The 15,401-nt window shown below is 50.7% G+C and overlaps 7 protein-coding genes across 7 annotated transcripts; 3 read left to right on the top strand and 4 right to left on the bottom strand.

Moving 5' to 3' along the window:
* Nucleotides 1-174: 174 nt before the first annotated feature.
* Nucleotides 175-1,479, bottom strand: BKA55DRAFT_572692 (S-adenosyl-L-methionine-dependent methyltransferase). Its single transcript, XM_046193159.1, has 3 exons — nucleotides 1,040-1,479; nucleotides 566-985; nucleotides 175-515 (listed from the first exon to the last, which is right to left on the bottom strand). Exons 1-3 carry the CDS (start codon nucleotides 1,090-1,092, stop codon nucleotides 482-484), a joined length of 507 nt encoding a protein of 168 aa, XP_046048233.1. The 5' UTR covers nucleotides 1,093-1,479; the 3' UTR covers nucleotides 175-481.
* On the bottom strand, nucleotides 1,079-2,036 carry BKA55DRAFT_71240 (uncharacterized protein). The gene is made up of 5 exons (XM_046200819.1): nucleotides 1,792-2,036; nucleotides 1,632-1,717; nucleotides 1,530-1,571; nucleotides 1,322-1,470; nucleotides 1,079-1,265 (listed from the first exon to the last, which is right to left on the bottom strand). The coding sequence occupies exons 1-5, from the start codon at nucleotides 1,926-1,928 to the stop codon at nucleotides 1,224-1,226; spliced, it is 456 nt and encodes a 151-aa protein (XP_046048234.1). The 5' UTR covers nucleotides 1,929-2,036; the 3' UTR covers nucleotides 1,079-1,223.
* Nucleotides 2,037-2,967: 931 nt separating this feature from the next.
* BKA55DRAFT_572698 (uncharacterized protein) lies at nucleotides 2,968-3,443 on the top strand. Its single transcript, XM_046193160.1, has one exon. It carries the CDS (start codon nucleotides 3,192-3,194, stop codon nucleotides 3,411-3,413), a length of 222 nt encoding a protein of 73 aa, XP_046048235.1. The 5' UTR covers nucleotides 2,968-3,191; the 3' UTR covers nucleotides 3,414-3,443.
* A 109-nt stretch (nucleotides 3,444-3,552) lies between these two features.
* Nucleotides 3,553-5,867, top strand: BKA55DRAFT_691780 (uncharacterized protein; the record flags this gene model as incomplete). Its single annotated transcript, XM_046199672.1, has 2 exons — nucleotides 3,553-5,016; nucleotides 5,067-5,867. 2 exons carry the CDS (start codon nucleotides 3,553-3,555, stop codon nucleotides 5,865-5,867), a joined length of 2,265 nt encoding a protein of 754 aa, XP_046048236.1.
* Nucleotides 5,868-6,160: 293 nt separating this feature from the next.
* Nucleotides 6,161-6,726, bottom strand: BKA55DRAFT_595221 (uncharacterized protein; the record flags this gene model as incomplete). Its single annotated transcript, XM_046195768.1, has 3 exons — nucleotides 6,161-6,207; nucleotides 6,333-6,481; nucleotides 6,545-6,726. The coding sequence occupies 3 exons, from the start codon at nucleotides 6,724-6,726 to the stop codon at nucleotides 6,161-6,163; spliced, it is 378 nt and encodes a 125-aa protein (XP_046048237.1).
* A 1,490-nt stretch (nucleotides 6,727-8,216) lies between these two features.
* Nucleotides 8,217-9,876, top strand: BKA55DRAFT_572705 (uncharacterized protein). Its single transcript, XM_046193161.1, has 2 exons — nucleotides 8,217-8,644; nucleotides 8,708-9,876. Exons 1-2 carry the CDS (start codon nucleotides 8,341-8,343, stop codon nucleotides 9,430-9,432), a joined length of 1,029 nt encoding a protein of 342 aa, XP_046048238.1. The 5' UTR covers nucleotides 8,217-8,340; the 3' UTR covers nucleotides 9,433-9,876.
* A 2,698-nt stretch (nucleotides 9,877-12,574) lies between these two features.
* Nucleotides 12,575-13,632, bottom strand: BKA55DRAFT_515536 (uncharacterized protein; the record flags this gene model as incomplete). The annotated part of the gene is made up of 5 exons (XM_046188020.1): nucleotides 12,575-12,717; nucleotides 12,920-13,211; nucleotides 13,259-13,312; nucleotides 13,360-13,503; nucleotides 13,561-13,632. The coding sequence occupies 5 exons, from the start codon at nucleotides 13,630-13,632 to the stop codon at nucleotides 12,575-12,577; spliced, it is 705 nt and encodes a 234-aa protein (XP_046048239.1).
* Nucleotides 13,633-15,401: the final 1,769 nt, after the last annotated feature.

Consider the following 15,401-nt stretch of genomic DNA (forward strand, 5'->3'; position numbering starts at 1 on the left):
CCGGCCAAATCATGCAACTAAGCGTATGAAATAAGTGACTTCTTATTTTGATGTAAATAGGTGGAGAAATGAGGTACCTCAATTTTCCCAGTCAGCAGACCCTTTTCCTGGTCAATGCACCCCCCGTGCTTGGAGCACGGAGCCTGCGGAGTGATTCAAAGCTAAGGGGGGCCGGTCTCTAGGCCCTACCCAAGTAGTAATTCCCCATTTAACAGATACGACGATCGTAGTGCTGGTGCTGACTTGAACGTTGTGTTTGCGTGGCGAAGCGGACATCGACCTTTGCAGCAGGGGATCACATATGGCCTTGATGGTGCGATCCCACATCAGCTCCAAATCTTTAGCGTGAATTTGGAGAAGTTCAAAGCTCGAATACGTTATTTATTGATTGTAGCTGGCCATGCGTCACATCCACCAAAAGCCTGGAAAAACCGGCAAATTCCTAGAATTCTGCAAGCACTACATGACCCGCATATATTCCTCAGGACTCAGGCTTCCTTCCATAAACCGAGCAACTATTGATGCATTAGTACATGAAGATCGAGGCCAAAGGCAGGGCGTATACATTGGCGAGTAGGCATGAATCTTCGGGTCGTTCAATTCCTTCCTCACATCAGCCAGAAAAATATGAACCTCTTCCTTAGACCATTTAAGAACTCTCGTGAACGGCGCCAAAGTGGCCGCCTCAAGAAAACGGGCTGTGTTCTCATTATTCCACGTCCCGAGTTCTTTGTATTTCTTGTCCTTTGCCCAGTGGTTTGTCGGCCACTTGAAACGGGTTTCGACGACCTCGGTGAATCCGACCTCGGCCATGATCTCCCTGAATTTATCGGTTTGTTCGTAAGGCCGGCCCAATTTGGCTGCTGCTTCGCGTAGAAGATTGCACCATTTCCAAAGGGCATGGTCTTCGGTAAGAGTACCGTCATCGGACATCAAGAAACCATCAACCTCCAGCAGCTCAATGTAGCCGCCCGGGGCGAGATTCCTAGTCGAGTTAGGACGGGCACATTGGGAATACGAGGCCTAAACTGGAGCTTACTGGAAGATTTTGCGCAGATAAACAGTCCAGTTCTGAACACTAAAGTTCATCATTCTGCTGTGAATGTAGTCAAACGGCTCGGAATAACCCCAGTCCTCATCTATGTCGTCAATGAGGAATCGGACATTTGGGGGAACACTGGATAGCTGTTAGTTAACGTGACGACCACAATCGCACACCATGTTTACAAGCTCGGCTGAATGGGAGATAGATCTATACCGATAATCTAGGTGGTATAGTGTCAGTTGGAAGACTTTGGCTCTGCGACTACTCTCTATTCACCTCAGCCTCGGGGTGCTCATCTCCAAAGTCAATTGCCCAAATGCCTGTGCCAGTGCCCAAGTCGAGAACCCGTTTGACCTTGGAATCAGGGAGGTTTGGGGGCGAAAGGCCAAGTTTGTTGCCGAGAGTTAAGAGGCATAAGTGGTGCTCTAGGTCTAAACGGGTTGAGCATAAAAGTTACAATACCGGGTGAGGTGCGTTAGCGTACCTAGCCTCTCGTTCTCTTGATCGTCGTTGGGAAAGTTGTATTCTGCAGTTGGCAGGCATTAGTGTAAGCTCTCTACGATGCCAGAAGCCATCGGCAACCCACTTCCATCCTTGTATCGATGATATCTCCTCCCGTTTTCGTGTCGGTAGTCGATAATAGAGCTTCTCATGCTTGCGGTTGACGACGCACTGTCCTATCATCATGGCCTGCATTAGTGACCTTGTCTCTTTAAGCAGGACGTTGAGCAAGAGGCGACTCATACATCCCCAAGTGCGGAGTCCCCATCGTCAGCAATCTAGACGCAAGATTAGCTAGATCATTTTCATGTAGTGTTGTTGTTAGAGGGGATTGAACATCATCGTCTGGAACTACGATAAGATCCCCATCAGCCGTTGTCATCTCGCCGAGCTTAGATTGTCTTCAGGGACGTGTGTGTTGGGTTCTTTCGTCGTTTGACCGGGGTTGTAGGGTTGGCAACGCATTCAGGTCAAGATCTTCCTCATCCAAAGATAGCGAAGCACCCAGTTTTTAATGTCCAAGCGCCATTGTTGCCCCTCTCGAGCGGGGGCCAATCACCTTTGAGCTGGATTGCGTTGTTGTCTCTCATCTCACCGGATGTTCCGCAGGGGTTGGACCAACAAACACACAAGGATCGGATGGTTTCCATGCAACCCCTCCCAGCCCAACTCGGCTAGTCACGTCAAAGAAAAGAGAACATCACCACGGAGCCTGCTGGACTGGCCGACGGTCTTATTAACCTTTTTAGCTTCTGGCTGGAAGCTGTGGAAGAGGCAGAGTCTTACCTGTCGTTCGAGACCAGCATGAACGTGATGGAGTAGCTGCGTAGCCATTAGTCATCCGAGTGGAGGAAATCAGAGGTGCCGGAAGACTAGGTACGGTTGCAAAGTATGTGACGTAGCGATTTGTAACGATGCTGACTGTTGGTACCTCTATCACACGCCAATTTAGGTATGGGTGGAATGTACCGATCGTCGCGATCATTTTGATTGGCCCCCGACCCCAGTCGTGACCCCTCTGTTGCCTTGTACCGCTCAAAGAGATACGTCTTCATTCAAGACGATTGCGCCTTACCCCCACCCACACCAGCCAGTGACCTGCCAAACTGAACAAACGCCTCCCTGCCCTCCCTCGGGGTCGCCCACCCCCACACCCGCCTCGTCGAGCGCAACCGAAGGTCCAATACTCATGTGTCCCTGCCACGACTTGATTAGCTGCCTGCAATTAGCGTGTGTGCTTCTATGTCCGCCTTGCTTGTAAACTCGACCCTTGCGACGGGGCTGTTGTGGCTGCAGCCGGTCAAACAAGCCGTCAATGCGGTCTTCGACAAGGGTTTTAATTAAAACCAAAAACGGCAATGGATCGACGCAGTTTTCTCTTTCCCTGGAAGAGGAGATAACGTAGATCATCCCATCAGGGTCCCTGGTTCTCCTGCTCCGCGAGCTTTGAGACTTCAACTCGATAGAATCGAGGACTCGAGACTCAAAACTGACTGGCTACCTGTTGCCCTATACACATCCTCGTTACAGAGTATCTCGATTGACAAACGTGCTGCTCAACCTCGCAGGGCCTTACCTGCCAATTCATCTGCTTGCTTGTTACAAAACGTAGATATCGACGCAACCCGGAGAAAAAGAACCGTCAATGTTGACATTCGCATTGCGTATCTCCTTAGTGCTCACAAGCTCCAAGCGGGTCACGGCAATGGGCCTAGACCAATCAGAGCTCTCGTCAGTGGCGATACCTTATCCTATGCTATCTTCCGCCCGAGGCGTAAGTAGACACAATACAGGCGGCGGCCCTAGAGTGGAGTCCGTGAGGCCGCCCAGGGCGGGGTTGTTTGTTGTTGGGAAACCAATCGGTTAAACAACGGCAGACGCGGGTACCTCGGAGTGTCCTTAATATTTGAGGCCGCAACTAGCTCGGGGTCATCTCTCAAAACTCCGAAGTCGACACCACACACCCCGAAGCCGAGACGCTCTGGGCGTCCCATACGGTGCACGCGATGTCGGACCATCTTCGAGAGATCGAGCGGCTCCAGCGCGAGAACGAGGAGCTCAGGCGCGAGAAAGAGGAAGCAAAGGCACGAGAGGAGGCAGAGCGACGCGAGAACGAGGAGCTCAGGCGCGAGAAAGAGGCAGAGCGACGCAAGAACCAGAGGACTACACTGGAAGAATATCTATACAACTGCCACTTCCACCTCTACAAGAAACTCGCCCTCGCTGACAAATCCAAGTCCTCGACGGGATTCACGAAGGTCGAGGGTAAATACTATCCTAAGTGGCTTCGTCCCTGGACCAGCTTCACGAACACCCAGCGACAAGATCACTTTGAAGCAATCAGGAGGGTCTGTGGGGAGAGGCGGCTCTTCCATCAAGAGAGTACGACCAGAGATCTAGGATCGACGATCCATCGCAAACGGGCAGGCAACGAGAATGCCGTCGATCATTTTGAGAAGCTTGCCGTGGAAGATCCTGTCTGGGAAATTCTGCATCCCGTCTGGGACGACGAGGAGCTGTGCAAGGAATATCGGTGTATGGGACTACGATTCAGCAACAACATCCGGGATTTCACGCAACCGAGCGATGGTGTTCTGGTTGGGGAGGAGGACCTGAGCGAGGAAAGGCCGGAGCGACGGCGGCGGACCGGACCGAACAAGCGAGTGGCGTCCGAGCAGAGAGTCAAGCCTCCGGCGACGAAACCTGACGGAGCGGGTGTCCGTACGCGCTTGGGCGGAGATGAGAGCCTAACGTTCGTCTATGACTACAAGGCAGCCCACAAGGTGGCGTTAGAGCGCCTGAAGCCGGCCGTTGTGAAGGAGACGTTGTTTATGGAGGTAATGGAGCGGATCAACAGCAACAAGTCTCTGAGCGATGCCGAGCTTCGGGGACAAGACAGGGCGGAAGAACTGGTTGCCATGGCGCTGACGCAGGTCTTCGACTACATGGTAAGGTATGGGGTTGCATATGGCTATATTGCTGCCGGCGAGTCTTTATTATTCCTTCACATCGACCGAGCCAACCCGCAGACGCTGTATTGCCATCCGTGCGTGCCAGATGAGGACGTGGGCGAAGCGTCAGACGGGGATTGGGCCGACGATAAGGTGTCCTATACGGCAGCGGCTCAGCTGGCTAGCTTTTGCCTATTGAGTCTCCGATCTGAAGCTCTCAAAGGAGCTTCACTCGATGCGGCGTTGCGGAAGGCTGAGGCAGCACTGAAGAAATGGAGGGAGCCGTACGATGATGCGGCGTGTCTTTTAGGGGCGGAGGATACGAACTCACCCTCGGCGTCGTCGTCGCAAGCAACGGAAGGCTCGGAGTTCATGTCTAGCGCGGTCCCGGCCAGCCGAGAGGTCTCGCTGCGGTCAAGGCCGTCCTGCAGGTCCACGGCAGTGTTTCGTGGAGACGAGGCGGACGAAGAGGACGACGGGCCGGACGGCGATCTATACCGATCTTGGGCAAGGACGGACGTCAGCAAACGGAAAGAAGGCCCATCGAGCGGCAGCTCCGAGGGGGAGAGGAGGACGAGGATGCCGAGATGTCCGAGTCGGCACCTGTCAAGCAATACTGCACGCAGGCCTGCCTGTTGGGCCTCAAGAGAGGCTTGGATCTTGACAGCAACTGCCCCAACGTGCTCTCGCATCGGTCCGCTGAAGGTGGCACCCGGCACCCCATCGACGCCCATGACTTTGCCCGCCTCGTGGGCGAGCGGCTCCGCAAGAACCCGTATCGAGACTGCGAGGCGTTGGACGGCTGGGGCAAGATGGGAGCGACAGGCGTCCTCTTCAAGCTGGAGCTGGCGCCGTACGGGTACACGTTTGTCGGAAAGGGAACGCCGTTGCTGCATCCCCGCCGCCTGGAGCACGAGAGCCAGATCTACGCGCGGCTCGACAGGATCCAAGGCGAGGTGGTACCGGTACACCTGGGACTCGCGCGGCTAGACCGGGGCTACATACTCCCTGGCGGAGCCAGGGTCTTCCACATGATGCTGATGTCGTGGTGCGGGGAGCCGATGGCGAACACGGTGGCCGCGGGTGCTGGCGCTGGCGCGGCGGACCCAGCGGCGGAAGTGCGGCGTTCGTCGCAGGCCGTCTGGGCCGAGGGCGTCGACCACGGCGACGAACGCGAGGCCAACCGGCTTTGGAACGACGAGCGCCGCCGCGTCATGCTCATCGACTTCGACCGCGCCACCCTTCGTCCAAACCTCAAACACAACCAGCTTGTCAAGGTATCCGGGAAGAAGAGGAAACGGCAGGGAGATGAATTTGGGAATTACAACCGGAAACGTGGTTTCCGACAATATCACCTGCAGTCAGTGTAGCAGCCATTGCTCTATTTTTGTTCCTCTTTCTCAACAGTATGGTGCATGAAACGGTCTGGAGCCTCCGAGCAGATTACCGAGATGAAGGATGCGGGGACTAGACCTGGGTAATCGTGATTGTACATGCTGTCGGAGTTGCTTTGCGGCGCTTGGTAACCCTTCCGGAGCAAAGAATTCTAGAACATAGTTTATACTACCTTAGTGGCCGGCATTGCGGCAAGAACGGCATCAATGATGCTCCTTTTTTGGCCCAAATGTCGAGGTCCTTTGCGGTAAGATGCAGATGCTTCGTTCTAACCGATCCAGACCCCAGGGCCGCTTGCACTCGTCTCTGACCGAACTACGAAGTACTTTTTCGTCATGAACTCCTAGCAAAAAAAGGCCGACCAGACGTCCAAGGCATTTCTGAGAACGTGACGAATACTGGTATGTCGTGGCGTGTTCGGCCAAAGGTTTCCTGCCAACGAGTGCGGCGCATGCATTTCGTCAATAACTCCTTTGCCAGTACACCATCGCCGAGGGGTCTTTCGCTTGATTGCTTTTTCAGATGTTCACACTCCTCGGAGAATAACTGCTGAGCGATGTTCTTGACAGAATCTGGCGCCGCTCGTAGCCTGCCCACTATCGTCTCGCTACAGCAAGTAAACACCTCAAGCCATCTTAACCGCGCTGCTTACAGTGACTGCAGAATCTTTTCGCAATGGCCTTCAGGATCGCTAAGGAACTGTTCGACATCTTCGGTTCCCAGTGTCACATTCCACTTCCTTGTATTATCAATCCCCTGCCAAGTATTGCTGTCCTCGACACTCTTGCCGACACTCTTGCACAGTCGTGCCGTGACCTGACCATTGACTCTCATGTTGACAGACTTGCTAATCAACCAACGGCTTTCAATATTGATGCAATATTATTAAGGCAATTGATAGGGGGGCATGACGAATTGATACGCGGGCATGATCCTTAGGGGGGCATGACTTTTTGTAATACCTGATTGGGCCAAATTCTTCTAGACCCATAAATACCTCTGTGCAAAGGCGGTGAAGCCAGCTCGCTTAACAAGCCCAGATCTCGTCATCGCTACAGCAGCAATCAGGTTGGGGGAGTGCCTAGACAGGCTTGTATTCAGGTGTCAGGCAACAAAGCCTTATTCTCAATAGAGGAAAAATCCAATTCCCTTACGCTATCAAGGGCAGCTATCTACTTGTTTACTCTCACTACTATGGAAGGAAGAATCTCCTCGTCGCTGCCATGCAGCTCCTATTAACTCCTCCGTCTCCGAACGCTGGGTTGCGTAGTATGGGCCGATACTTGTTCCCAACACCGCCCGCCGAGGGAGGTCCATTCGGTGGTAACAGTGGGCTTCAGCCAGCCTGTCAGCTCCTGTAACTGTCGTTTTCGGCGGCGTGATTGATCGCTAGGACCAGGACTGCGGGTTCCACGTCTTAGATTTCTCTATGAGCCGGAAGGAGACTCGGATCGGGACAAAATGAAGATCCTAATCATTGAGGGTTGGGAGACATGGTGGATAGGAATGGAGAGAGCTTGGTCGCGTCGCACCAGCTGTTAAAGGAGAGCAAGGCTCGAGGTACTAAGGAGGTTCTGGCAGAATTCTGCTGACACTAACAATTTTTTTTGGACAAATCAGAGGCCATAACAGTCATGCCCCCCTAAGGATCATGCCCGCGTATCAATTCGTCATGCCCCCCTATCAATTGCCATTATTAAATCAATTCAATTCGTTGTGTTCTTCTTCAGACACTGTAACAACTATCTGACATCTTCTTGCATTATGACCGGTCTTGCCGCATGTTCCACAACGCACCACAAAAGCGTTGAATAAGCAGCGGGATGTCCAGCCGGTCTGGATCCAAACACGATAACCGAGTTTGCAATCAACGCAAAATGTCGAAGCGAGTAGTCACTACCGTAACTTGGCATATAAAGGGAGTTCTTAAGATATAATAGTTATCGTTCAAAGGTTTGCCAATTCAATGCTGAGCTGGTGAGGATGAGGAAGCAGAATCAAGCTGCGACCCTTCTCATCTTGGAAAGCAAGCTAGGATCGTCTGGAAATAAACCCGAACTCCATATCGACTAAGTTCTTTAAATCAGACTCAACGTAATAAAAATCGCGCAACCCAGGTTTGGTGGAGGATTTAACTCAAATAGTCTGCGGATAATACCTAGGATATTAATTAAACAGTGCGATTACAGACAGACGCCGAGAATGTACGTTGGTCTGAAGGGTCATGCTGTTGAACAAGTGCAGGGTTGTCACGTGCAAGCAGGGGTCCTCTAAGATTACACGCGTAACCAACCAGCCCCAAAGGGGCAGATTTCAACAAAACACAACAATGAATACATCAATCTGCATCAATGAACCGAATACACGTAATGTCTGACACATGCTGATCGCCGATCCACCTAGAACGGACCATCAGTCATTGAGGCTGGTTGTGCTGAGATACAGTGAATGATCTTCACAGCAATCTTAACGATGGAAATGAAATCTGAATTGCTACAAACACAATCGATGGAAACACAAGCAGTATCACCGTCTACAGCCAATCATTCAGTCGGTAGCGTGGCTGATTGTGGCGCCACAGCCCCGTATCAACGCGTTGCTGATGGTCAACGCGCCTGCGCTCAACTCGCGACCAGCATCTGCAGTGACGAAATAGTGCAACCGCTAAAACCAAGCTCGACGTGCAGAATTACGACAAAGTCAATCGTGCTATCGCGGTTCGGGCTTCATCGTCACGGTATGCCAAACAAAGGTATTCTCACCCTTATCGCCCATGTCGCGTGTGCTGACTGACCAGATCCTTACGACTTTCCAGCTTCGCCATTGAGGTCTCGAGACGCCATGCCTGCCAATACTCCTTCTAAGGAAGATGGTCTGGTTCATCGCAAAAAGTCTGATACTATCAGCGATTCTCCTGTTTTAAGATCTGGCACTCTTCGTACCAGTACTTCTAAAGGTACTCCCAGAGTCCCCGCCGAGCAGTGCGCTGTCACACCCCGTGCCAAACACGCCGAACACGCCAAACCCAAAAGCACCAAGCCTCAGCCCAACGGTGACTCGCCTGAAGAGGCCAATCCCGACTTTAGAGAAGACGTCGCGATTGACGAATTTGTCGATCATCGCGTCGACACCGACAACGCGACCGTCGACATCCAGGTCAAGTGGGAGGGCGGCGAAACAACCTGGGAATCAGAATGGAGTCTACAGGAGCAGGTTCCCACGCTTGTCTTCAAATACTGGGATAAGCTCGGCGGTCGCGAGGCTGCTACCAACCTCGACATCTACCACGCCTTCAACATTCTCAAGCGCACCGCTCATCCCGGCAAGTCCAAGGGTGACAAATACATGTACCAGGTGCAGTGGGTTGGGTACCGCGCCGCCGATTCAACCTGGGAGCAGGAGTCCAAGCTGCGCAAGATTGCTCCCAGTGAGTTGGAGAAGTTCGAAGCTAAGCAGTTGGCCAGCGGTGCCTCGACCGAGAAGCGCAAGACTACGCGTGGACCTGGAAGACCTCGCAAGAATCGCCGAGTGGGGGATTAAGTGATGCACAGGTAACATGCATGTAGAGCGTGGGTGTACGAACGAACACGATCGATAATGGTATTCATTCTATTTGGCTCGACGATACATTCGTCTAATCAGTTCTCGCGTGCTCCTCTTTGGCCTTGGCAGTGTGAGAAATAGGCGGTCCAGTCCAGTCCAGGGTGTCTGGACTGGACCGCCTGCGTATCTGGAAGTACTGGACTCTGGACCGCCTGCCATAATTGGACTGCTACCAAGAGTCGGACCAAAACTTGATACGGCGATGACGTTCCGGTATTGTTGCATTGATACTCAGGCCACATCGCATTGAGCATCAAGAACTGCACTGGTCGAGAAAACTATGTACAGAAACATCTATCATGATCTCCAAATAATTATCTCGTCCTCATCCCACTGTCGGAGACACTGAATAGCTCCAATCGTAGCTGCTGATAATCGGTTCCTCTTCTTTGTCACCATGTCCCCCATCCTACTATACCACCGCTCGTTATCTGCCTCCGTTGGTGGGATGCCGCAGGCTTTCTATCCATACGCGTATGGATTAATTAATCCATATGGAATAATCCATACACGTTAATCCATATTCCATACGGGGATGTCGTATTCCATAAGTATGGCAATACCGCGGAAAAAATTTGATCCCTGTAGTAATCTCGTTCAGGGGCGATTTTCCAACTCTCCACTCTTTCTTTAATTCTAACATCACTGTATAGGGACGCTGTGTATGTCCTCGCTAATGACGTCCACTTCTACTAACCCTGCGGGGTTTCCAGTGTCCACAAGCGAATTGTGCTCTTCCTCAATCTTTAGCACGAACCATCAATTCTCAAGTGGCGATGTCCAAGAGCGCATGGCTCGAAAGCGCAAAACGACTGCAAATACTTGGGCACACGCCCGTGAGCCCCTCAATTCGAAGCCATCTCGTTGCGGTCGCAAAAATGAGAAGATTTACTACTGCATGCATTGTGTAAGTCCGACTTACTCTACGACCGTTTCAACGACCTTTCGGAATCATCTGCTCAAGATACATGGCATTGAGCTGGAAGCCCATGAACATCCGATTAAAAAACGGCGTGACCGTCTTATTCAGGATGCTTTCGCCAAAGCCGGCGAGGTGCATGCTGCAAAGCAACTGGCAAAACGAGAAGAAACTCTGAGACATGCCATCAATCACAAAGCAGCGTTGGAGGCACTTATTCAGCTCGTGACTGTCCGTAGTCTCTCTTACAACTGCAGTTCTTGGCCAGAGCTCCATGCGCTCATTTCTGCAGTCAATCCTGCGGCAGATGACCTCATCAGCCTTTCTCACGGCTCCATACAGAAGCTTGTCTCCAATTCCTTTTGTGTACACAAAGATATGTTGAGATGAAAATTGCAGTCTACACCATGGAAACTTCATCTCTCTGCTGACGTGTGGTCTGCTCCAAATCACAAAGCTTTCCTTGGGATATGCGTCAAATTTGTAGATCCGGATACAAAGGAAGCGCTGCAGGCACTATTAGCTTTGTCGGAGTTGCCAGGTCTTGACGGGCCGGGTAGTCACGGTGGTGCCGAACAATGGAAGCTACTTTAGCACGTGCTCGAGGATTATAATATCTGGAATAAGGTGGGATTCTACACTGGTGATAACCATGGATCAAACGACAAATTATGCCGCTTACTCGCCAATTATCTCCAGGAGAAGGGCGTCGACTGGGAAGCCAAGACCCGTAGAATCCGGTGCCACGGCCATATAGTGAACCTGGCAGTTCAGGCTTTCCTTTTCATAGACTCAAAAGTGGCTGCTCGAGCGGCTTTGGAGCATATCGAAGACACCGATGAATCGGCTTTTGGCACTGATTTTTCTGAAAGGATCAAACCACAAAGGGCGCAAGGATGGCGGCGGCTTGGGCCTCTTGGAAAGGTGCACAACATATCGATTCACATGCACGAAAACGACTATCGATGGAATGAATTCAAGAAGCGCGCTGGAAGATCGCTGGGGCTCGACAACGATACACGGTGGAACTCATGGTTTCTCCTGCTAGACACCACTCTCAATCTTCAGAGCTATGTTGAGTGGTACCAGAAGAAGTATTACCAGGATTTGCGAGATGACTACCTCACGCCTGATGAGTGGAGTGCTCTAGGGGAGACGCGCGCATTCCTTCAACCGTTCTGGAAGATCACTCAGCTTACAGAAGGTCGTTACGCCACTCTAGACCGTTCACTTTTTACAATGGATGTTCTTCACAAACATTATACACAAGCTTTCCAGAAACACTCTGGCAACGTCACACTACGGAGCTGCGTTGCAGCTTCTTGGGCTGTATTCGATAAGTATTATCAGCTTACAGATGAGAGCCCTGCGTACGGTGCGGCAATAACACTTCATCCGTCACGACGTTTAGCCCATATAAAGAAGAACTGGCCAAAGTCCTGGCATAAACCAGTTCTTGACGGCGTGCGAAAGCATTGGAAAGACTACTACCACGAGCTCCCGCTCCCCACTACGACACCACAGCTGAGAGACGAAATACGGCGCCTTGATGAGTATGACCTACTCGCTCGGGAACTTGACGTTGTCAGCCCATCTATGTGTGAGCTGGACGAGTACGATGCTTTCACGACGCAACCGCCCATTATCATTGACTGCTCTCCACTATCTTGGTGGCTCAGAGAAGAACAACAGCAGACATACCCTCGTCTCTCTCGAATGGCTGTTGATATCCTCTCGATACCAGCCATGTCTGCCGAGCCGGAGCGCGTCTTCTCCGGGGCACGACGCACAATTTCGTGGGACCGGTGCCAATTGGGTAGTCGTACAATTGAAAGAGGCGAATGCATGAAGAGTTGGATCAAAAGCGGGATAACACAAGGTTATCCGGTAGATTTACTTGAGGCGGAAGCTATTGAGGACAACAACGTAGAGGGGTTAGATGATTCGGCTGGCTGGCAGAGCTCCAACCCAGATTCGGTTTAGTTGATAATGTAAATGACGTCATTTCTTAGTTTCCATATGTATGGATTAAGTTCCATATGGGTTGCATTCCATGTTCCATATTCCATAAGGCGCCGTATGGAGTATGGAGTATGGATAGAAAGCCTGGTACTGTATTGGCTGCTCTAAATTTCCGAGAGCTTGCATCCGCCTTTGAGCCTACCGTAGACGCCCAGGTCGAAGGAGTCGAAACGGATGCCAATAGCTGTGGCGATGGTGCCACGTTCTGCGCCGGCGCGACTTTGAACGGACTTTCCATCTTGAAACATTTAAATCGCAGATCACGGAATTCTCGCCCAACGCTAAAACCGTGAAGAAGAGTAACTCGATCAACAACAGAATCGTCATGGACGTAATCCTCCAACAGTCGCACATAAGAATTATCATGACAAGCCCCGAAGATGATATGGCGACAAGTAGGATTTCCGACGAATTGCTTGAAAGAACCTGCTTCTGTGTGAGCCAAGCTAGTGGCAAAGAAGTGACACGAGTTGTGACGCTTACCTTGAATCTTCTTATCTGCCCGATCCTTACCACTCCCGACTAACACAAAGTCGGTATTCTCGAATGCCTGCGTGAAGTCTTTTGTGAATTCCACAAGATCACGGGGCGCCTTAATCATGCCGGATGCAACGAGAAACTGAGACAAACCAAGCTCATTGGCATATGCCTTGATAAGTATGGGGTAATTGGCATGTTCTGGCCTGTTTGCCTGAAGAAAGCTGCGAACTCCATCTCGTAAATCAAGGGACGCCTTTCTACCGCCGTCGCCGGCGGCGTAGTACTCGTCTTTAAACTGGAACCAGTTAACAAACAGTTATATCAAAGATTCATATTCCATACAATATACGGATCGGCGTCGGCGTCGATTAAGACTAGAACAAATGAGCTGCGCTCCTAGAACTGGTTAGGCCTAGTGAAACGTGCTAACGATTAAATCGTACCATGGATTGCTGCAACTCTTCGTATTTGGATCGCGACTCATCTGCGTCCTGTTGGGAAAAACGCCTCGCAACCTTTTCACCTTCAAGATCCCGGACGGCGTCATTATACTTGCCAATCAAATCTTTAAGTTGACTACTCAGATCCTATGTCGCTTAAGTATCGTGCCGAATGATTGTTGGAGGAGAATACGTCAAAATTACCTGCAATCGGGCCGATCGCCTCTCTTCTGCAATTTGGAACGCCGCGAAGTCTTCCGCAAGCTTCGCGCTCATTGTCGTTGACCGCCTCTGGGTATATGTTGAAACTGCAGGTAGCTTTGCAAATCAAACAACGGAGATGTATCACCTTAGCACGTGATGAGAGACGGAAGTTTCGAGAATCCTTCTGCCGATCAGCCAACAACAATCCACGTAATTCCCCCCATACATCTTTATATCTGCCCACTAACCACAGTCGCCAAAAGAATTGATTGATCGTCATCGCCAATAGCTCGAAGCCCTGCAGCACGGCCTAGAATTCATATTAGTTAGGAACCTTGAGATTGAATATAGATCTTCGGAGCTATAGCAGCTGTTGCATTACCTAATCGATAAACTATCAGCTCGGATTTATGAAAGTAATTGCGGACACGCTGTTCTTATTTTTCTAGCCCCACCGCTCAGTTGTCAGTTCACGTCACTGGCTCCAGGCCATGCCTTGCAGGGACTAACTCAAATCGGCTCCCCGCAAATCAAAAATTTAGCTTATCGCCATGTCGGCTTCAATACGGCGATACGGCGGGGTTCCTACATTGTTTGAACCGTGATCGGCAATTAGTTCGATTTACTGGCACAAGATGAATTGGCCCGTCACTCGGTTTATAGCGACTATAGCAACAACAAACAAGATTTTCCATTATTACGAGATGGAGCCAGCATAGCCTTTCCACTGGCTATACACCGGGGCGGACCGATATAGATTAGAGGAATGTAACATTGAGAGGTGGCACGGGAGCTGTTCATTTCGACCTTTCAGCTCCCCACTCTTGAATCTTGGTATCTGGTCAGGTCATAGTTGACAGGTGCCAAGTGGCACACGATTTGTAATCGAGCTTGCTGCCTCCCTTAGTCCTACATGTCTTATTACCCCGCCCTGCCCGGCGCTCAATCAAAGACGGGGTTGATAGCTTCCAAGGGTCACACAGCACAATTCAGGGATGAGTGCAGAGGTTCTGGTTATCTGCGGGGGTTGAAAATATGCAGCCGCTTCCCTTTTCATCCATGCCTGGCGCGACCATGCAGCCAACAATTATATTTCAACGAATCATAATGTGACTGCACTGCTCTCAAGAGAAGAGAAAAGAGACAACATGGAGAACACATCTACGCCACGTAAGATATTGCGATGAAACGGACTAATGTTCGTCATATTTTACATCAATAACAGGGATTCTTTCTTCTGATATGCCGCGTGCCCCTTCTCGCACCTCATCTGTTGTTTCTCCTTACACGTTATTTTCTCGCAAACGGTTACGCTTCCGTTCGTCCGGTGAGGCTGATATGCAATTTTAAGTTGATGCTAGTTGATCTCTTCGTACCTAAGCCAATAGCCACCTGCAGCAGAAGGCCTCATTATGAGAATTGATAGTCTTGATTCCCTAATCGCACCAATTGGAGAGTCTCTCATGGCTTTATTCTCAAGGGCCATCAGCGGGCTCTTCCGTCCGAGGTTGGGCTATGGTGGACCGATAAGGTGATCCCTAAATGATCAAAGCAGCGCAATTTACCATAGAGGTTCCTGTTTAGCCTTAGTTTGGGTGCCTAAAGATCGAGAATCACAAAGCTTGGGGTTCTCCGGGCTATGACATGCTACTGTACAAAGGAAGCAATAAGTTGTGGACATCTAACTATCCAACTGACACGAGCGGTATAAATCAGTTTAGAATAAAAAACAAAAACTAATTATCTCGTTGAGGCTCTGAGTTTGATTCTTTTATTTAAGTGACTATTAAGTAAGAAAAGCATAATAAGCGACTTTTTAAAGGTTTAATATCAGGCCAATA

Source organism: Fusarium redolens (assembly GCF_020744475.1).
Source record: "Fusarium redolens strain MPI-CAGE-AT-0023 chromosome Unknown BKA55scaffold_10, whole genome shotgun sequence".
Taxonomy (NCBI): Eukaryota; Fungi; Ascomycota; class Sordariomycetes; order Hypocreales; family Nectriaceae; genus Fusarium; species Fusarium redolens.